The sequence below is a fragment of the Doryrhamphus excisus genome, linkage group LG6 (assembly GCF_037039965.1).
Source record: "Doryrhamphus excisus strain RoL-2023G ecotype Guam linkage group LG6, RoL_Dexc_Guam_v1.1, whole genome shotgun sequence".
Classification (NCBI taxonomy): Eukaryota; Metazoa; Chordata; class Actinopteri; order Syngnathiformes; family Syngnathidae; genus Doryrhamphus; species Doryrhamphus excisus.
Window position 1 is genome coordinate 10,037,567 of NC_136362.1, and position 23,138 is coordinate 10,060,704.

General features: G+C 40.1%; 1 protein-coding gene across 2 annotated transcripts; it reads left to right on the forward strand.

Moving 5' to 3' along the window:
* Nucleotides 1–663: 663 nt before the first annotated feature.
* Nucleotides 664–22,893, forward strand: LOC131125344 (CTD small phosphatase-like protein). 2 transcript variants are annotated; one of them, XM_058066803.2, is made up of 8 exons: nt 664–1,448; nt 12,083–12,240; nt 12,399–12,431; nt 14,228–14,329; nt 16,255–16,311; nt 16,562–16,654; nt 18,451–18,636; nt 20,970–22,893. In XM_058066803.2, the coding sequence occupies exons 1-8, from the start codon at nt 1,373–1,375 to the stop codon at nt 21,093–21,095; spliced, it is 831 nt and encodes a 276-aa protein (XP_057922786.1). In that variant the 5' UTR covers nt 664–1,372; the 3' UTR covers nt 21,096–22,893. The 2 variants fall into 2 exon arrangements, with proteins under 2 accessions (XP_057922786.1, XP_057922787.1); XM_058066804.2 differs by lacking the exon at nt 12,399–12,431 and having other exon boundaries at nt 667–1,448.
* The last annotated feature ends 245 nt before the right edge of the window (nt 22,894–23,138 follow it).

Consider the following 23,138-nt stretch of genomic DNA (forward strand, 5'->3'; position numbering starts at 1 on the left):
TACAAAGATATTTCAAGAAAACAACCTGACCGGGTCATTTTTGACCCACTTATGGAAGGTTGGGGTAGTAACACAAAAACTAAAATTTCTTAAAATGTATAAAAGGTAAGTTAAAAAATGTGAATGGCATGATATCAAAAACATGTTTTTTGAGGAATGCCTGGAATATGAAATGATAAAAAAATTTAATTACAAAGATATTCCAAGAAAACAACCTGACCGGGTCATTTTTGACCCACTTATGGAAGGTTGGGATAGTAACACAAAAACAAAAATTTATTAAAATGTAAGTTAAAAATGTGAATGAGGTCTGCACGCTAACCACTCGGTCACTGTGCCGCATTTTGTTCACATATATATGCATATAATATATATATTTATATATTATATATATATATTGCAAGATAAATTGATACATTATGTCTTAATTGCATTACATTACATTATGTTTTGCCAATTGTGCATTATTTTACTGCCTTGATGCAGTACTACAATACAGACACAAGATGGCGCGCTTTATCCTATAAATAGCCATTAAAGGGGGGCACAAACAATAATGTTGGCACGCGCCGGAAATCAAACAAACTATACGCAATCGATAGTTAAAAATAGCGCAGTTTATGTGAAAACTTTGGGGTTTAACTGCGGTATGTGTTTTTTTTTGTTATGTTATCAACGGGCCGTTACTTTGTTTCCGAAGTATAATTTTTAACAACGTAGTGGCGAAAGTAAGTTGCAATGTTGAGCCATGTTGTAGTTAGTACAAGGCTGCCTCAGAGACTCCATGACAGCAGCAAAGCGCCCCCTCCCACTCCGAACGCCCCCGCTTGACATGCAACTCAAATACATAAAGCCTCCATGTTGCATGGGGGAATGTCGGGCCAGCACATAGCCTACAAGTGTTAGCGCGATAACTTTAACATTGTCCAGCCCAGAGTCTGTTCCATGTTTGGGATAAGAATAACCTTTCGACGGGGTTCCAAGTGTTTTTTTTTTTTGGCGGTAGACAAGGTTGCACATTTTCTTTACGGGCGATGATCGGCTAGCTTGACGGCTAACACGGCTAGTTGTTAACTTCAGCTAGTGGCTTGATTCAGTGTTCGTTTGTTTGGACTTTTCAAGGTGTAGTCCGCAAAAAGAAGTCATTTCACGAATGTGTTATTCACGGAGCTCTAGATGACAGTCCTTAACTGGCTTTTATTCAGCACCGCGCTAGCTGGCCGGCTCCCCCCGCTGCCACAACGCTTCGCTTCGGACGCTTGTCTGGTCTTTGTGGGCTACCCGATCACCCTCATATCAAACAGCTAGCTAACGTTAGCTAGCATCCCCTCTAATATTACCGGAGTCCACAACGGAATAACCACCCGGCTCAATGGACCACATGTCAATAATAACGCAAGTTTCCAACCCCAAGGAGGAGGAAATAATATCCTTTAACCAGGAAAAAGGTAAGAACATTCGACGGTCGCGTGGACTTAACGGTAGCTAGCTGAGCTAACTACTTCCCAGCTGCTAGTAGTTGCGCTCACCGCCAACTACGTGGTGGTCATAATCATTTAAAAAAACACAAGTGGCATCAGGAAACAAAAAAAGCAACAGGTGTAAACACTTTTAACATTGGTAGGGCACGGTTACACTTTGCATTGAGATGCATAGTTTATCAAGTTGTACCCCTATTTAACTTCAAAAGGGTCGCCCGCCGTCAAAACGCACTGATTGGTGTCAACGCATAGCTTCTAAATTGGTTTGACGCCGCTTAATATTTACAATAATACGATTAATTGTATTTGTATTATTATTTCACGCATTTTAACTGTTTTTCTTTCGTTTAAATATTAATAATTAATGAATTCATTCATATTCTACCGCTTTTCCTCACGAGGGTCGGGGGTGCTGGAGTCTATCCCAGCTGTCACCAGGCGAGAGGCGGGGTACACCCTGGACTGGTGGCCAGCCAATCACAGGGCAAATATAGACAAACAACCATTCACACTCACATTCATACCTATGGACAATTTGGAGTCGCCAATTAACCTAGCATGTTTTTGGGAAAAATTAAATTAAATATTAATTAATTAATTCATTCATTCATTCAATTTCTACCGCTTTTCCTCACGAGGTTCGCAGGGGTGCTGGAGTCTATCCCAGCTGTCATTGGGCGAGAGGCGGGGTACACCCTGGACTGGTGGCCAGCCAATCACAGGGCACATATAGACAAACAACCATTCACACTCACATTCATACCTATGGACAATTTGGAGTTGCCAATTAACCTAGCATGTTTTTGGAAAAATTAAATTAAATATTAATATTAATTATATATTAATAATAATGTAATTTTAACTTTACATCAAATAAATCATCTCATTATTGAAGTGCAACAGTTACAATAAAAGAATAAAAGTTAGCAGCAAGTGTCACAATAACACAATAACGACATCTAAAAAAATGACCAAAGCCAAACTAACACAACACAGTGAACCAAATTCATTAAATAAGCATTAAAATAGGTAAGCTATGTAAAAGCTTTCAAAATCGATTAAGAAAATAGCGACACTCAAACAGGAAGTCAAAAGACTAGTGACAAAATGTAAACACATGAATTCAAGTCATTCAAGTCCAACAAATAGCTTGAAATGGTACTAGGTTAAATGGTGAAGTATCAGAGGTTAAAAAAGGTGAGGCGACCCAAAAAATGTGCTTTTCAAAATTCTACACAAAGCCTCTTTTTTCAGTGACCACAAAATGGGCCAACAATTTAAAGCTGCTCTGCAGAAATGGAGGTTGCCAGTTGGGGCAACTAATTCCTACAGGTGTTCCAAGCTCTGGAGTATTTACTACCTCCTCTGTTTGCATTAAAAAAAGTGTTCATGACCAATGGAAGAGAAAAACACAGACCCTCTTAACACTTAAAAACGTAGGTTTTGTAATGGTAATGGTTTTTATTTCATTTGAACATGCATCAGATTACAATTGAATGCATCACATAATCAGTTCACAGTTCCACATGTCCGAAAGGAGTAGGAAGAAGCACAGCTTATTAAATCCTACCCCTCCATATGGTACTTTTACAATCAGTAACTGTTACTTTTGTTCAATTCCTGCTTTCCATAATACAGTTTACTTTTACAGTCAGTAACTGTTTCATTTGTTCACTTCCTGCTTTCCATAATACATTTTTTTTTAAATAATGTACCTCGTACCGAAGTACAAGGTGATATGACCATACAATGACATTATATGTACCATAGTAACTGTCAATATAGTGATATATAAAGCGCATCATGACTGGTTGTGGAGAGTTCTTAAACTTTTGACCGGTAGCAAACTTGTCATGCACGACCAAAACACGAGTCATACCAGAATATACAAACCAACACGAACTCATGTATTTATGCGATACTTTTATTTCAACGTTCCTTTTGTTGTCAAATCAAAGCTTTGTCCGCCGTCAGCGCAGTGTCAAAGCATCGGTCTCCAGCGCAAGGCAGCGCAGAAATCGATCGCTTTGTGCGCTAACGATGGATCCATTTCTGGCGCAGCGCTATCGATCGATTGCGCAGATCGTTAGCGTGTAACATAAACATCTTCATTCTAAATTACCTCTGGTTCTGATTTATGTGCCGACATTTTGAGTAAAAAAAAAAAAGTGTTTACAAAAGGGATGTACCGATCCACGTTTTTTGACTTCTGATTCGATTTTTTTGCATAGTTTTGCCAATCCGATCTGATCCAATCTCGATCCTAAAATTGGAGGAAAAAAATCGGCACGGAAAATCAAAATTTCTAAATGACAACAGCAATATCTGAATAATACAGTCACCGTCATTTAATTAGCATTTGCATGACAATAGTGTAGTGTTGCGTTAAATGAATCATTTCTAATATTTTGGTTATGACATCCCAAACCATTAAGGCAGAATTTTACTCAATATACCCATTAGTTGTTTGTCACGTCATATCTCTTCCAGTTTATCCTCCTCTGTGATGACTTCATAGTTCAATAGGATTTTTATGTTATTCATAACAACAATATGCTCATGGCTCACATTTCAGTCAGTAAACATGTCCTCACTCTTTGTGTGTCGAAATATAGAGGTCAAAACTCTAACTTCTAACATCTGCTTGTGTCCTTCCTGAGGCTACCGGAACAGTTTCCGGGTCACCTATACCCATTGGACGTATATCACCGTTACAGCTCAGCTGTCACCTTTAACCCTTTTTGTAATGTGAGAAGTTTATTTTTTTTTCCCCAAGTTCCACAATGCACTATCCTCGGAGGGGAAATATGTAACGGCGGCTGTGACTTGGACAGACGTGGGTGTCGCAGTCGATGATATCTTAGCATGTTAGTGGGAGGATGTTACTAGAACATTTAAAATATGACCGCACCACTGCGAAGTAGACAGTATCTAAATGCAATATATTAAGTTCTATGTGAAGTATTTCTATAATGCCTTTATATTAACTCACTAGCAAGATCTCATAGTTTATCACATACTACAGTATTAATTGTCCCTGTACCCTAGAAACCACCCATGAATGATACGGGAAAAGGCCGAAATGATACTGTGTCAAAGCCCAGGGCAGTGATACTGATAAAATATAGAGTTTAACCATGTCCAGTATCAGCCCCCGTAGCTGTCCACTCAGAGCGCGCTGCTCTGGTATCGTGCCCGTGAAACAACCAATCAGAGAACAGCGCACGAGCGTGAACACTAAGCGTTTGTTTTTCTGCTGTCTGTGCTCTGTCAACATGTCAGCGGTTAAATAGTAAGTAGTATAGTAAATATTAGTATAATAGTAAATATGAAATAGTATGTGATAATAAGCTCACGATTAAATAGTATCAGTATTAAAGTATAGTATTAAATAGTGCCTGTATAGTGATACTGACACTTGGGGGCATGATACCTGGCCTGATACCAGACAAACCATGTGATAACCTATAAGTATAGACTGGTCATATATCTCATCTCGTTTCATATTATTTGGGTAAAACTGTTGATTTTGTTAATACTTGGGTTGTTTATATTGTTTATTTTTCTATATTGTGTATTTTGTACTGCTTAACTGATTCTTTACTCTTGCTGCTGTGCAATGCAAATTTCCCCACTTATCAGTGGCAAAGGGCTAGCAGGCATTATGATCTATAATGCATAATTGGTAATGGTGAACGATCGGGCCGATGTGAGGAATAAATCTAATAACAGTCAAAAAAAAATGTCTCCAATAGTAGATAAAAATGAGGCTAGATTCCTGTGATGTCGATGTAGCATGAGCAAATCAAGCGCTCCTGTCGTAACTTCCCCAACATGGGGTCAATGGTGTGGGACTTATTCACCGTTTCAGACGAAGGAATTCCATCAAACGTTCCGCGATGAACGGGTCATGTAAATTGTTCTTTGGCGGCCCACCGCAAATAAATAAACAAATGAATTGGCGAAACACTGCAAACATCTTGGTCCATTCCAGAAGTGATTGAGAAGGTTTTGAATGGCTTGTATGCTGTGAGTAAAGCATAAATAGATGTACCACTGAATGGGTCGTGCAAATCGTTCTGTGGCGGTCCGGTCCGCCGCAAATAAATAAACAAATAAATTGGCGAAACACTGCAAACATCTTGGTCCATTCCAGAAGTGATTGAGAAGGTTTTGAATGGCTTGTATGCTGTGAGTAAAGCATAAATAGATGTACCACTGAATGGGTCGTGCAAATCGTTCTGTGGTGGTCCGCCGCAAATAAATAAACAAATGAATTGACAAAACACTGCAAACATCTTGGTCCATTCCAGAAGTGATTGAGAAGATTTTGAATGGCTTGTTTGCTGTGAGTAAAGCATAAATAGATGTACCACTGATGGTGACCCCCCCCACCCCCCCAAGGCCAGAATGTACTGTACTTTCAATGTGAAGTAAACACCGGCCCTATCACTTTAAGAGTTGTTCTTAAGTGTACACTTGATTAACTTACAGCAGTTTTGGAACCCGAGTATTGATGGGTCATATGTATGTCGGACAGGAGATGGGGCCCGGCTTTATGGCGAGTTTATTACACACTCGGTCAATGATTTGTCTTTTGCTTATCTGACGTGGGGCCCATCCCCAGCAGCGGCTCCAGAGGAATTTAACAGGTAGTCCTCCTCGGGATTTGAACAGGCACGGACACAAAAACGAAAAACTGTTCCTCCACTGAATGTTATATGACATGTGGCTGCCTTTCACACTGAGTTAGTTGCCCAACAGCAGCACTAAATATAGGCTCCCCTCCCTGCCTTGTTGGCGAGGGAACCACACTGACCTCAGGGCCAATCGTAGCGACTCTCAAAGATGATCTTTTTCTTAGGGGAGAAAGCGGCTACACCGGACTCCTGTCAATTTTTAAGGAAAATTGTCTCCTTTAAAGTTATTTCTCTCTCCGCTTGTGTGTGTTCATCTTGCTTCGACTTTGTTAAAACGTTGAAAGCGTCCGTGAAATAGGAGGAGGGTCAGCTGTTTAAAGTTGTGACTCAACTCTCCTAGTGCTTCACGAGGCTTCAAATGTGTCTGTGAGGTGGAGTAGCGCCATTTACATCATGCCTTCAAATCTCATGATATACAGCACATGCCTCCTACGCACTTCCAGGTTCCTACCCCCGGGGGGGGCCGTGACTGGGGAGTGATTTCCGAGATATTTTTGATATTTTTTAAAAACATTTTTTTCTGGAGGAAATTGGCCAATAAAAATGTGCGAGGGGGGGTGCAATTAGGACAATTGGTAATCCCTTGTTTTATTAGTTCCATAGCTGGACTGTGATAAGTGAATTTCCAGTAGATTTTTACTATAAATGGATCATTTTTGGAGCTGTAGCATATTTTATTTATATATTTTTTATATTTCTAAATTCATTCATTCATTCATTTTCTACTGCTTTTCCTCACGAGGGTCGCGGGGGGGTGCTGCAGCCTATCCCAGCTGTCTTCGGGCGAGAGGCGGGCTACACCCTGGACTGGTTGCCAGCCAATCACAGGGCACATATAGACAAACAACCATTCACACTCACATTCATACCTATGGACAATTTGGAGTCGCTAATTAACCTAGCATGTTTTTTTGGAATGTGGGAGGAAACCGGAGTACCCGGAGAAAACCCACTCATGCACGGGGAGAGCATGCAAACTCCACACAGAGATGGCCGAGGGTGGAATTGAACTTGAGTCTCCTAGCTGTGAGGTCTAGGTGGCAAATGTGTAAATGTGCAAATATACAAGTGTACAGTGACAGTTATGATGTCGTCACTACCAACAGCATTAAATTCATCACATAGCAACTTAACACCCAAAAGGTGTACCTGATACAAACCTGGTGGCCAGCCAATCACAGGGCACATATAGACAAACAACCATTCACACTCACATTCATACCTATGGACAATTTGGAGTCGCTAATTAACCTAGCATGTTTTTTTTGGATTGTGGGAGGAAACCGGAGTACCCGGAGAAAACCCACGCATGCACGGGGAGAACATGGAAACTCCACGCAGAGGGTGGAATTGTCTGTGTGCTAACCGTGCAGCTGTATTGTTGTTCATTCCGTTCATTTTTTAATACTTGAAAATTGTTAATTTTAGGCATAAATATGTAAAATTTGCTGGAATGTGCATATTTTTGGAGTAATAACAGGCCCGTATTCAACCACAAAACAACCATGAGGAAACGCTAAAGTAAGCTAAGTACTGTGTGAATCTGCAGAACATCGGCAAGGGAAAAGTCCACAGATTTGTGGGGGTGTTCAGACAAGTGCCTTATTTTCTCCATTCAGTTTTTCATTCATTTGTATATGTATGTTGCTACCGGAACTTGGCAGCATACTTCCATGCAATAACCCCTCAAAGCTGCCAAAATCTAAATTGAAGACTTGTGCAACCCCGGCTGTGTTTATGACTTGGGCGCACTGTGCCGACCTCATCACAGCGGCCAATTGTAGTGATGAGTCACAGGATTGGGCCTCACTGTCCTACTTTTATTGCAATACACCACTCCAGTGAGGGTTGATTTTATGAAAATATTGTGTTCTATTGTATGTAAGGTCATTTCACGTTTTTTACTTGACTTGTTTCATAATTCAACAAGGTAAACAATCATCATTAGAGCATGAGAAAGTTGCTTTGGGAGATGTTGGTGCGTTCATTTCTGCTGTGTCCATTGGAGCATTTTCTCACACTGTTGTGGGAACATTTTTTCATTGAAAGAGGTCATTTATGTACTCGGTGTATTACCATGTACTTGCAGTATTTTGCTGAAAGTCATTCATAAAAATTAAATGAAACTGGAGAAAGAGGCTTTAACGACATAATGAATAGGTGTGTCCCAATCCGATATTGATATCGCATATCAGTCAGAAATAGTATAGAATGTAGATTGGTATGAGATTCTAACGGTGTGATAACGATGAGCAAAACTATAATGGTTTCGTGGTATTTATTATGGTAATGCAATACTTTTCCACAAACTTAGCTGCTACTACTAATCATTAATGCAGATGTGTATTTATGTTAAAGGTGAACCTACCTGTATTATTCTCATTCTCACATCGGCCCTTTGTATTGAGTTGTGGACTCATAGAGCAACTACACACAATAACCAGCACAAAAAGCTTTCAAGATCTTCCACAATCTGCACCTATTCCAACTGTATTTCCTCAGATTTCCAAAACTGTTTTTAATTAATTCCACCCATGGCACGCCCACTGGTCACACTCGGCTTGTACAGCTAACAGCTTGTACCCGGGCACGCCCATATAAGGAAGTCTGGCTCATTGTGATGTCACAGGGAGTCGGTGTTAAAAAAAACTGTCTGAAACTGTTCAGAGCCACCCCAAACCTCTTTCATGGTTGACTTCCAAATGTGAAAAGCTCATAATCTGTCCTTTTTAAGACACATGTAAAATACTAGTAGATTGCATTTGACTGGTTTTATGTTTACGCTAAAATAACGACCCCATGATGCAGTTGTGAAATAAATGCTACTATTACATGTTTTGGTAGAAGTCGTATGCAGCTTTTGTGTAAGTAACTTTTGATTACAGCCACACATTAAGAACGAGTGATTCTGGAAACACAGAGTTAAGTTGGATTGCAAGGTTTATAGCGTGTGTAAAACACTTAATGCTTAATGCTTCATGTATTATCATTCACAGCGATGCCGTAGTTCAGTCTTCTGCCTTGTTTTTGTGACAGGTTTTCTTAGGGGGAGTCCAACCTGTGGCTCTGGGGCCATTTATAGCCTGTGGATTGTTTTTTTTTTTTACAACACCAGCATAACGCCTTCAGAGTTTTGGTTCAGTCGAGTCCAAAATGAGTCCTAGTAAGCATCGGAATTGCATGCGGCAACTTGTAGAGCCTACCATGCAAGTGTCAAACTATTAAGTTCATTTACCAGATTTTTCCATTTGTGTCGTTGTCGCCTATTCCCCTATATACTGTGAGATGTGAGTCATTGTCTGTGTACTCTAGGTATTTTTTTTTTTTTTTACTCGGCTTTGTGCGAATGAGCTTGTTTTTCTCTCTCAAGAGGCGGTGATTGAACTTTAAGTGTTCCTTTTAAGCAGAGCGATAACTGTTGAATGACCTTCGACATACAGTACTCTATAAATGGTTATTCAGGTACTGTATATTCCAAGCCAATGCACTGACTTAGGAGAATATCTGTTGGGTTTGCATTTGAGCAAAAAACAACAGCACAAAGTGGCGTATTTCAATTTGTAGAAAGAAAGACCGTAGTCCTCTTCACTCGTAATATCATTCTAGGTGTGTGAGTAAAGGGGCAAGGGAGTGGGAATAATAGGTGGAGTGGAATGCAGCCTTATATAGACTACGTGGTCTGAGCCTCTTGCCTCCGCACCCCCCAACACCCCCCTCGCATGCATGCTTTTTTTCAGGAACTCACCTGTCAGCTGAAAAAATGGGAGCTTTCCCAAAATGGACTCAGGTTGGGCATGGAAGGAGTAAGCTGTTATTTATTTAGACCTCATGTCTTGTTGTTATTGGGTGTGGATTTACTATCAGAAGTGTGTCAGTGTGTGACTGATGGTCATCCATACAGCTAACTCATTAGCAGATTAGCAGATGAGTCAGGCTTGATCACTCGACCCAAGATTTGATAACTTTGTTCTATATTTCTTAGTCAAAAGTTAGAAACCACCAGTAACAAAACATTAGCAGTCGGTCATTTCCATGATGAAATCACAGAACGTTTTAACCCTCAGGTTGTCTCAGGCAACCCAGGCAACTTTTTTTTTGTATTATTCAGACGCTGCGGCGATAGGAACAAGCCCTTGGGTGTTGTCGCGCTGCCGGCGTTTCAGTTGGGGTCTGATGTTTTTATCCCTCATCAATAGCCACGTATTCATGGATCCAAATATTCCAATTGCATTTGTTTTATTTGCGGAAACGGAAAGAATGTAACCTTTGTATACACCTCATTCCGAAAGAAAAGTGCCAATCCGAATGAATATATAATCGGATTCACGAGGGTGGAATAATCAGGGTGCGTTCTTCGTGGTGTTTTTCTTCTTCTGTTGTTTATTGGCGGTGTGGAGCTTTCGGTGTGGAACAGAATCTAAACACTTCTATACTTTATTCACAAGTTTTATTAAAAATGAAAATATATAGCGTATATATATATATAAAATGAAAAAATTAAATAAATTAAAAATTAATTAAATTAAATTAAAAATTTAAACATATATCTATATAAAACATGAAAAAAATAAGTTAAATTCAAAATTTATTAAATTAAAAATGAAAATATATAAAGGCATATCTTAATCTTATCTATATAAAACATGAAAAATGTAATTAAATAAATAAAAAATTAGTTTAATTAAATTAAAAATGAAAATATATATCTATATAAAGTATGTTCCGAGTTTAATTTTAAAATATTAGCAAGATTGAATTTGATCTTTTCCTGCTTTGTTTAAATTTATCCTGGGTGCATTTTTACAGCACATGCTCATATATGACGTAACACGCAGCTCGAGACGTTCTCCAGTTTTAAAAATGGAGGCAAGCCATCGGCACTGGACTGCTGCGGAAAGTTTGTTTTTGATCCAAACTCAATTTCAAGACTGGACGAACAAAAAACTGGCAATACGGAGTATTGTATACCAATGGCCACGTTTACATGAGGAGTTTCTCTCTTTCCGAATGACCTTTCCGAAAGCAATGGTATACATGGAAAGGAATATTCCAATCGCGTGTCTACAAGCGTAAACACCAACATCACGTGATACCGACTTCCTCAAGTTTTTCTTTCACTTGTTGGAATAACTCCGTATTGCCAGTTTTTCGTTCATCCAGTCTTGAAATTTAGTTAGAATCAAAAACAAACTTTCCGCAGCAGTCCAGTGCCGATTGCTCGCCTCCATTTTTTTAAAAATCGAAGAACGTCTCGAGCTGCGTGCTACGTCATATCTCAGCATTCGCTGAAAGAACGCACCCGGGAACAGGAAAAGATAAAGTTCAATCTTGCTAATATTTTATAATTAAGCTCGGGACATGTTTTATATAGATATGTATTTTCTTTTTTAATAAAACTGGACTTGTGAATGGCGTATAGAAGGGTTTAGATTCTGTTCCACAGATGGCGCTAATGCACACGAAAGCTGCTTGCCAACCGCCAATAAACAACAGAAGAAGAAGAAGAACACAGTCTAACAACTTTCCGTTTGAGCGGGTACAAGATACCTCAATTGGATTGGGGAAAGGAATATTCTACCCCTGGGAATCCGATTTATATATTCATTCGGATTGGAACTTTTCTTTCGGAATGAGGTGTATACAAAGGTTACATTCTTTCCGTTTCAGCAAATAAACCGAATGGAATTGGAATATTTGGGTCCATGTATATGGGCTCTCTTTATGTTCCTAAACATGACATTCACATGTTCTATGGCCTAATAATACAAACTACACGATGATGTCATCAAGCCCTTCATGTCCCAACTTCCTGTCGTGTCCTGTGGGGAAACATTACACTTTGTTTGACTGTTTGATTCCCATATTGTCAATACTCAACTCTCTCCTCCTCCTGTTTGATAGCGTCCCAGTCCAACAGCAGCCTAAAGAAGCAGAGGAGCCGCAGCATCTTCAGCACATTCTTCTGCTGCTTCCGCAACTACAATGTGGAGCCGCCAGCCACCAATAGCAACACCGCTCCCCTGCCTCCACCTGTTGAGGAGAATGGATCACCCCCCAAGGCAAGACGCCATTAGTGGCTACAAATGTTAATTTTTATTCTGTTCTTATTTGTCTTTATTTACTTCCTCTTTTATGGACCTTTTTTTGTGTCCTTTTACCCACCCCCACCCCCACCCCTACCCCCTTCACATACATATGTCTGTCTCCTGTGTTATAGTGCGACCAGGTCGAGGTCCTCCCTGTCCCTAGTGTATGTATTGGCTTTTTTTTTTTCACTTTTCCTTTGCATGCAGCCTTGTGTGGGGGCCGGTGCTGGCACGTTCTCCCTGTGTGGGCTCCACCGCTCCTAGAAGAGCGTCAGCTCTGCTGCCACGCTGCCGCTCATTTTCAGCCTATTAAAGCTGCAGCGGCGCTATCAGTTTGCCCCGATCTGCACAAACTTTTGACAGCAAAACTGTTGCTTTGGTCCGGTTTGGAAGGCAGCCATTATATGCTTTTTGCTATCCAGGGTCATCAATTAAGAGTCATCATTGTTACCTACCGTAAATTCCGGACTATAAGCCGCTACTTTTTTCCCCCCAAACTTTCAACCCTGCGGCTTATTCAGTGATGCGGCCAATTTATGTAATTTTTCTAACAGCCGCCAGGGACTCTCGAGTAGAAAAAGGTAAGATTAAGACCGGTGGAATATACGCGTCAAGGAAGACTGCAACTTCTTGTCTTGTGCATCAATTAAATTAGCGTCAACATACCCTCATCATGGAAAATGCAAAAAGAAAAGGCATATGACGCAGCTTTCAAGCTAAAAGCAAATCGAGCTGTCCGATTAAAGAAGGAACAGAGTTACGCTGCACGTAAACTTGGCATAAACGAATCGATGGTGAGACGCTGAAAAACGCCAGCAGGAAGAACTGGAGCAATGTAAAAAAGATGAAAAAAAGCTTTCAGAGGTAATAAAAGCAGGTGGCCCGAACTGGGAAAACATTCTAGAAGACTGGGTGAACACACAGAGAGCAGATGTTGCTAGCGTGTTGTTACCATGTTGCTACCGTTTTACTGCCGTGTCACAGGCACCGTTTGTGAAGAAAGTTATATTATTATTGTTAAGTTCATTCATTTTCTACCGCTTTTTCCTCACGAGGAAGCCTATCCCAGCTGTACACCCTGGACTGGTCGCCAGCCAATCACAGGGCACACATATAGACAAACAACCATTCACACTCACATTCATACCTATGGACAATTTGGAGTCGCTAATTAACCTAGCATGTTTTTGGAATGTGGGAGGAAACCGGAGTACCCGGAGAAAACCCACGCATGCACGGGGAGAACATGCAAACTCCACACAGAGATGCCAGAGGGTGGAATTGAACCCTGGTCTCCTAGCTGTGAGGTCTGTGCGCTAACCACTCGACCACCGTGCTGCCTAGAATTATAATTATCATACACAAATATTTTAATATATTTTTCCAAGCTCAGCTTTAAAAAAATAAATAAATAAATAAATAAATAAATAAATAAATAAAAAAAATAAAAATAACCGCCGTGCCGCTATTGTTAAGTTATATTATTAAAACTTTGAAAACTCTCTCTGTGTACCGTCTTTCTTTGTAAATACGTTTACATGTTTTAATGTGGGCACATGCGGCTTATATACAGGTGCGGCTTGCGTATGTACAAAATCGGTTTTCCTCTAAAAACGAATTGGTTGAGGCTTATAATCAGGTGCGCTCCATAGTCCGGAAATTACGGTATACATGATGGGACTGTTTTTCGCAGTAGCACTATTTAGCTCACCTCTGCATGGCCTTTATTATTCCTTCCAAGCGGCTTCATTAAATCTCCTTCCAGTCGCTGTCTATCATAGGATGATGTTCAATAAAGGATTGTGACATTATCCGCTCATACTAAATTGTTGATGCAAAGGTTTGTATTTCTTTTTGCGTGTCTTGCATCTGCCCGTTTCCGCTCTCTGGGACCTGCTGACCATCTGTCTGTGCCGGTCTGTGTACGTCTTACACTCGGTCTCTCTTGTCTTCCGCACAGCCACCAGCCAAGTACCTCCTACCGGAGATGAAAATATCGGACTACGGGAAAAAGTGCGTTGTGATTGACTTGGATGAAACACTCGTCCACAGCTCATTCAAGGTATGTTGATGTATTGTTTGAAATATCACTTAAATGTCCATTCGTTCAAGGTTATGTTAATTCAATTTGGTGACTTTGTGTGAGCACAGGGATGTGCTTTAGTCCCCCCCAAAAAGGTAATATTACAGTGCTGGTTATATCTTATGATAATGGTAATGGTTTTATTTCATTTGAACATGCATCAAGTTCACAGTTCCACATGTCCAAAAAGGAGTAGGAAGAAGCAAAGCTTATTAAATCCTACCCCTCCATCTGGTACTTTTACAATCAGTAACTGTTACATTTGTTCACTTCCTGTTTTCCTAATATAGTTTAAGTTTAAATGTAAATTTTTTTTGAATTTTTTAAAATTTACATTTTTTTTATTTTTAAATTTTTTGAATTTTTTTAATTTAAAACAGTAGGAAGAAGCAAAGCTTACATTTGTTCACTTCCTGCTTTCCTAATATAGTTTAAGTTTAATTTTTAAACATTTTTGAAATTTACATTTTTTAATTTTTAATTTATTTTTTAATTTTTAATTTTAAAATTTTTTTTTATTTTAATTTAAAACAGTAGGAAGAAGCAAAGCTTACATTTGTTCACTTCCTGCTTTCCTAATATAGTTTAAGTTTAATTTTTAAACATTTTTGAATTAATTTTTTTTATTTAAAACAGTAGGAAGAAGCAAAGCTTACATTTGTTCACTTCCTGCTTTCCTAATATAGTTTTATAGTTTGTTTTTTTTGTCACGTACCAAAATACGAGGTGATATGACCATCCAATGACATAATGGGTACCATAGTAAGTGTCAATATAGTGATATGTATAGCACATCATGACTGGTTCAAGACTCTTCATCCTTGTATTTAGCAAACATCAACTGCTTGTATTGTTTCTTGAATTGGCTCATCGTTGTGCATTGTTTGAGGTCCTTACTCAATCCATTCCATAGTTTGATTCCACATACTGAAATGCTATGGCTTTTTAACGTAGTCCTAGCATATAAGTGTTTTATTTAAATGTACTTCTTCTTCTCTTGTGGAGAAGTATTGGATGACATTTTTAGCTAATTGGTTATTTTTAGCCTTATGCATTATTTTAGCTGTTTTGAAGATGAACTATATTAGCAAGTTGAAGTATTTGTGATTTTAAAAATAAGGAGTTAGTGTGTTCTCTGTAGGCGGCATTATGAATTATCCTTACTGGCCTTTTTTTGCAGTACATTTAGCGAGTGAAGATTGCTTTTATAGTTAGTACCCCATATTTCCACACAATAAGTAAGATATGGTAGAACCAGAGAGCAATAAAGAGTGTGGAGTGATTTCTGATTGAGAACAAACTTTGCTTTGTTCAATATTGAAATATTTCTGGCCACCTTATGTTTTATATTTGTAATATGAGGTTTCCAGCTCATATTTTCATCTATTGTGATCCCCAGAAATGTATTTTCCTTCTTATTGGTAATGTATGAATGTATGCTCATTCCTTACATCAATTTACCAAAAGAGTTAAGATTAAATTATTGGCAAGGCACCCAAGGGGAACAAAAAAAAACAAAAAATCCCAATCATTGTGAGTTGTGGTATTCATTGCGGGACCTCTGCTGGTCATCTGCGGTACTTGGACACTCCTGATTGCAATGTTAAGACCGGTTGAGCTGCGAAATGCAATTTATTGCAAATAAGCATAAAAGTGAAACAGCCCCAGGCTGTTTTTGAAGAAGTTTCAAATGATTGTCTTATCCTCGTCGAATGTAATGCTTGTTTGCAATAAATTGCTTACTCGACACTCCCGGTTCTTCTTTTTGCATGTTGAAGTTCTACTTACAACCTCACTAAGATCCACCAGTGCAAAATGTCAATTCTTGCAGTTATTAAAATAAATTACAATTAGTAGTGTATAAATGGGTGGAGACTCAAATGCTGCTGTTTTTGTTCTCACAGCCAATCAGCAATGCAGATTTTATTGTTCCAGTGGAGATTGACGGCACAGTTCATCAGGTAATACACACAAAAATGCCTTATTTATATGCCTACGAGGAGATCCGAGAAATGGTTGTTATCCGATTCAAGTAATCCAGGATAGGCTGTGTTTATCCTGGTTGGCCTATTCCCGATTACTTGCACTGGGTGGCAGCCTCAGATTCCGAACGGATGACATCTCAGCAGCAGGTTCTGCAAGGACCATCCATGGGGGAAACACATAACCTCATAAGTGTCTCCTTGATTGTTGGATGCGCCACGTGTGCAGGTGTACGTGCTGAAACGACCCCACGTGGACGAGTTCCTCCAAAAGATGGGCGAGCTCTTTGAATGTGTGCTCTTCACAGCCAGTCTTGCAAAGGTACGTGAAGGCATCGTTTTTTTTTTTTTTTATACCTTTCACTTTCTGCTTTTCTTCATTTTTTACTCTCAGCTGCTCACACTTGCTCTGCTTTTCTGCTTTTCTGTCAGTTAATATGCGGGTAAGTAATAATGCGTGAGAATCTAGATGTGGATTATTGCTTATTTATCCTGAGACCTCTTCTTTTAGAGTAGAAAATGGCAGCCGATGCATCCTTTTTATAACAGTGATTCCCAACCACCCAATTTCACTTCATTCGCCCAAAAAAAAAAAAAAAAAAAATGGGCGGCACGGCGGTCGAGTGGTTAGCGCGCAGATCTCACAGCTACGAGACCAGGATTCAATTCCAACCTCGGCCATCTCTGTGTGGAGTTTGCATGTTCTCCCGGTGCATGCGTGGGTTTCCTCCCACATTCCAAAAACATGCTAGGTTAATTAGCGACTCCAAATTGTCCATAGGTATGAATGTGAGTGTGAATGGTTGTTTTTCTATATGTGCCCTGTGATTGGCTGGCCACCAGGTTTGTATCAGGTACACCTTTTGGGTGTTAAGTTGCTATGTGATGAATTTAGTGCTGTTGGTAGTGACAACATCATAACTGTCACTGTACACTTGTATATTTGCACATTTACACATTTGCCACCTAGACCTCACAACTAGGAGACCCGAGTTCAATTCCACCCTCGGCCATCTCTGTGTGGAGTCTGCATGTTCTCCCCGTGCATGCGTGGGTTTCCTGCGTGGGTTTCCTCCCACATTCCAAAAACATGCTAGGTTAATTAGCGACTCCAAATTGTCCAGAGTTATGAATGTGAGTGTGAATGGTTGTTTGTCTATATGTGCCCAGTGATTGGCTGGCGACCAGTCCAGGGTGTACCCCGCCTCTTGCCCGAAGACTGCTGGGATAGGCTCCAGCACACCCCGCGACCCTCATGAGGAAAAAGCGGTAGAAAATGAACGAATATTAGTTCTCGACTTATGTGGTCTTGAATGAGTTAAAGCTTTTTTTTTTATTTCTACTCTACTTCTTTTTAATATTATCATTTTCACTTTGATGGTGAAAGTCTTTGTTTTTTAGCACGCTGCCGCTTGGGAGACATAACGATGTAGAAAAGGTTAATAAGCTACAGTCATCCCTTGTTTATCACGGTAATTGGTTCCAGACTTGACCGCAATAAGCAAATTTCCTCCAAGTAGGTTTCAATTAATAACCTGCGTAGTTTTGTAAACCTTTTTATGACTTTCTAAATATGGGTTTTAGCATTACAGAGCTTTGTAGACATGAAATACCACCCCAATACTGCTATTATGCTTTGTTTACATCACATGGGCAGGCTACTGTATCACTGTAGGGACATAAACTGCTAACCACCCCGCTGCTCCAGTTTATTCTAAACTTAAACACTTTCAAGTAGAGTGAGGAAGAAGGACAAAGAAGACAAAAAGTACCACTTCCACACAGAATGAGAGGAGAAACTTTTTTTAGTCGGCTCGGTTCAGTAGCCAGCCTTCATGCATGTGTGAAAGGTAACGTATTCTATGACATTACTGATGCATAGTCGCCACAATACTGCATATAGCTTGGCTAATGATAGCTATGAAATGGTGCCTTGGCTCAATAAAGGTTGGGAAACACTGCTATAGCTGTTAGCGTCAATATAAATAGTAAATCATCTCATGTTTAAGGCATATGAGTAGCAGAGCGCTTGTATTGTATAGTTTTAGGACAGTGATATGAAACAACGCTAATACTAAGCATATGTAGTAACGCATGTTTTCCTGTGGCTTTGGATAGTACGCAGACCCTGTGGCGGACCTGCTGGACCAGTGGGGCGTGTTCCGAGCACGACTCTTCCGAGAGTCCTGCGTGTTCCACAGAGGGAACTACGTGAAGGACCTGAGCCGGCTGGGACGAGAGCTCAGCAACGTCATCATCGTGGACAATTCACCCGCCTCGTACATTTTTCACCCGGAAAATGCTGTGAGTTGCTTTGCTGTTTGTTGAGCGTGTGTGTGTGTGTCACTTGTACTGTCTTATTTCAGCTATGACTTCATAGTTCATTTTAAAAATACTTCTGCAAGCGGCAATTTGTGGTTGAAAGTATTTCCTACGCTGAATCTCACACAGCTGCGCTTGTAGAAAGTAAAAGTTTTTATATGCGACAAGACAATAAATCTTCCGATTCTTCCGATTCTACCACTTCCATGTTAGAACTTCTGAGGTTGTGTTCACACTTGTAATTTGGATCTATGGTCCAGACCAACGCACACACTGCTTTTAAACGCACCCTGGATCATTCCTTTTTTCCATATTCCCCCCCCCCCCCCCCCCCCCCCCCCCCCGCTTATCCGGGGTCCGGCAGTAGTCTCAGTAGGGAAGCACAGACTTCCCGGTCCCAAGGTGTACCAAGGCCTGCTGTGAGACATCCCTCCAGCGTGTCCTTGGTCTGCAACCTGGGGACTTCTCCCCGGTTGGGCATCCGGGAACGCCTCACCAGGGAAGAACCGGACTCTCGGAACTGGCTCCTCTCTAAGTGAAGGACCAGCGGCTTTACTCTGAGCCCCTCCCAGATGGCCAAGCAAAACAGGCACAATAATCCTGAATAAAAACACTGGCTACTGTTGCATCCGTAACCCACACCAAGCTGAAACTCAACTCTGAATGTCACTTCCTGTCTGCACAAACTATCTTAAACGGTTCACGTGTAGAGGGCTCTAATAATAAAACATTTATTTAGACCCTCACGAGGGTCACAGGGGTGCTGGAGCCTATCCCAGCTGTCTTCGGGCGAGAGGCAGGGTAGACCCTGGACTGGTGGCCAGCCAATCACAGGGCACATATAGACAAACAACCATTCACACTCACATTCATACCTATGGACAATTTGGAGTCGCTAATTAACCGAGCATGTTTTTGGAATGTGGGAGGAAACCGGAGTACCCGGAGAAAACCCACGCATGCACGGGGAGAACACGCAAACTCCACACAGAGATGGCCGAGAGTGGAATTGAACTCTGGTTTCCTAGCTGTGAGGTCTGCACGCTAACCACTCGTCCACCGTGCAGCCATGACAGTATTCCATTTATAAATAGGAATCCTACTTTATGGAAATTCTTTCTCTTCTCTGTCTGGCACCAATCATGGAACCCTAATAGACGTCACAGTAATCATCTTAAATAGGCACTTGGTATCTCCTCAGAGCTTGTAAATAATAAAAATCATATTTCATCTACTGAACTTCCAAATCAGAAATAAGGTCCATATCTGCAGCCTGGTCCTCTCCAAGGGAGCCATGATTACGTCCACCGTGTTCTTTCCTAACAGGCAATAAGGGAAATACTCTGGCAGCATAATGACTAGTTGATACTGCCTATTGGGAAGTAAAACTAACTGTCTGGTGTATTGCTGAATATGACAAATCTCCCAAATGTACACACATGAAAAACCTTACCAGCTAAGAATGTTACACAACTTTCACTTCAACTATTTGTTGACTCTTGGAGTCCAGTTTGGCGACTTGGCTCCATCGTGGTTTATGAAAGTATAGTCATTAATGGTTTTATTTCATTCGAACATGCATCAGATTACAATTGAATGCATCACATAATCAGTTCACAGTTCCACATGTCCAAAAGGAGTAGGAAGAAGCAAAGCTTATTAAATCCTACCCCTCCATCTGGTACTTTTACAATCAGTAACTGTTATTTGTTCACTTCCTGCTTTCCTAATATTAATATTTATATATTTTTTATATTTATTATATATATGTTTATTATTTTTAAAAATATTTATTTATTATTTTCATTTTTTTAATTTTATTTTTGTCACGTACCGAAGTACGAGGTGATATGACCATACAATAACGTAATGGGTACCATAGTAACTGTCAATATAGTGATATGTATAGCACATCATGACTGGTTCAAGACTCTAATAAAGCATGTATTATGTAATGTATTATATTATTAAATGTATTGAGTAATAGTTTAAAGGTGATTAAAGGTGACTATAGGGGTGTTCTTTTATGTCTAGAGGGCTCTAATGTTAAACAAAAAAACAAAAACAAGGATGACTGATCCCTCTTACTACGTCTTCTTATTATATGTATTATGTCTTCTATATTGGGTAATAGTATAAAGGTGACTATAGGGGTCTTTCATATCTAGAGGGCTCTAATTTAAAAAAAAAAGGATGACTGATCCCTCTTGCTACGTCTTCTTATTCAGTTACCATGCCATCTACTGTATAATGTGTTTGAACCTTTTCACGCACAAATTTAGCAAGAGTAAAGAGGTTCTCCCTCCCTTCTTCAGGTCCCAGTCCAGTCTTGGTTTGACGACATGAATGACACCGAGCTCCTGGACCTGCTGCCTTTCTTTGAAGGACTCAGCAAAGAAGAAGAGGTCTACGGCGTCCTGCAGAATCTGAGAAGCAGGTAGCAGGACCCAGAACGGGCTCTGCCCTCCGCGCGCTTCTCTATTTTTTTTTTTTTTTTTTCCACCTCTCCCCCCTCCCTACTGCTGTCCCCACACGTCTGCCAGACCGAGGCCCGCCCGTAGGAGGCGCCACGGAGTCCCCAGGATGTGAAGAAACACTTACCAAGCCAGGAGCACTGTGTGTTGAACTACGTTGACACTAACGAGGGACAAAATGCTAAGAGGATTGAACTCTGGTCTTTATTTTCAAAACCCAACAAAGTTTTACTATTTGGTTATGTGCTTCAAACCAAAAAAAAAAAAAAAAAAACTTTTTTTTTTTTTTTGTCTGAGACTTCTTTTGTGGTACGGCACAAAGATTTTTGTCCGCGTCTTGTTGCTATGCAGGCAGTTTGCGGTTGGCGGAAAAGGACTGCTTTTCTTACCGAATGAAGTGCCTTGTGTGAGTGATGTTTCTACAAGGGAGATGTTTTCTACATACTCCTCTCAACGCTCCATCCTTCATCAAGTGGACACAGAAGAACTTTATATTTTTCCTGTATTTTTTTTTTTTTTAAATCATCAATTGTCTCCTTTAGTATATTTCCCTCCTGTGCCATGATATACAGTAATACTTCCTTTTCTGCTTTCATTGTACTTTGTAGAAATAGTTAATTTGTTAGGAAAAGGAGTAAACCTTATATACCCCAGCTGCACGTCTTTTTTTTTTTTTTGGTTGATTTTCATCTTAAAGCTCAGCTAATGTGCCATTTTATTTTTATTTTTTTTGGTAGCCCCTTCTATTAGTTGCCAAACTAGTTTAACATCTATCTTAACCAGGTGTTGCATTCTAGCTTTTACTCATTTGATTGACGTCAAATGAAATGTTATACTTTTAATGTTTGCTGTTTCCTTATTGGTTCTCGCTTTTCAATGTCAGCATTTAGCCCCTCCCCCCTCAACCCGCTCTCTTATTGTTTTTGTATTTTTATTTTGCACGTCACCGGTGGAGCGAGAATTGTGCACGGTGGAAAAGGTATGAAGTGTCATGCTTATTTTTCCCCTCATGATGTTAGCATCTTTGGTGGGGGGTTCTAGAAGAGAAAGAGGACCTGATTACGCCTTTTTTTTTTCTTCTCAGTGAAGGCGTGGCCTCGCGTATCACCAGTGGAGGTGTGTGTGTGTGTGTGTGTGTGTGTGTGTGTTTGTGTCGTTTACCTTCCAAGACTCTTGAACTGCTCTTCACCTCAGTGCCTGTTTGAGAGGAGCCATTTGCTGTCATGGCAATAAGATTTCAGATTTTTTTTTTTTTAAAACCATCTCACTTCTTTGGTTCACGTCTCATTACCTTCAGAATCAGTTCCAGTCCAACATTTTTAGAAACCGATATCGGTTCTCAGGCCACAGAATCTGCCTTACCGCCTGTGGCGAAAGCAGCGTCTCACCTATTTTGAAAGTGCACATCTCCGTATTTTTCCACACAGAACAATCCCCTTTAAAACCACATCATGGGTTGGTGAAGTTGCACAGGAAGTCATAATATACTTATACTTTTATAACCCGCAAGGTATGCTGGGTAAGTTCCCAGCATGCCTTGCGGGTTATACTTATTTTTTGCTTGCACCGTGAATGAAGGGAGGCATTTCTGTGTCAAAATAGACTTTTTTTTTTTTTTTACCGACGTCTCAATTAGTTGCCATACTTTTTTCGCTATTCACATGTGGTCTGAGAACACAACCTCAACCAATAGCGGGATATTGGGGACTGACTTGTGATGGCGGTTGAGTGTTGTGTTCATGACGGTTTCAGTGCAATGTCCTTTTTTTATAAGACGACTCCTCACAACGATTTGACGTGCTGAGAAACATGTTTGTATCATTGTGATATTTTTCTACCTACCTTTTTATCGTTAGTATTTGCGTTGAGAAGTTACACAGTACCTGTACTCATTTTTTTTTTGTCTCTTACTGGTTTTCTTTGTGCACCACCTCACTTACTCTGAGTTGTTAAAAGGATTTAACACCAAAGTTCTAAAACACTTGATTTTTTTTCTCTGTGCTTTTTTTC

Bases quoted from the DNA above. Each gene is read 5' to 3' on its own strand.
- LOC131125344 (XM_058066803.2), top strand. From the start codon at position 1,373: ATGGACCACATGTCAATAATAACGCAAGTTTCCAACCCCAAGGAGGAG. The intron at 12,241-12,398 runs GCAAGACGCCAT...CCTGTGTTATAG, and splicing joins AGAATGGATCACCCCCCAAG to TGCGACCAGGTCGAGGTCCT. The intron at 16,655-18,450 runs GTACGTGAAGGC...GGCTTTGGATAG, and splicing joins TCACAGCCAGTCTTGCAAAG to TACGCAGACCCTGTGGCGGA.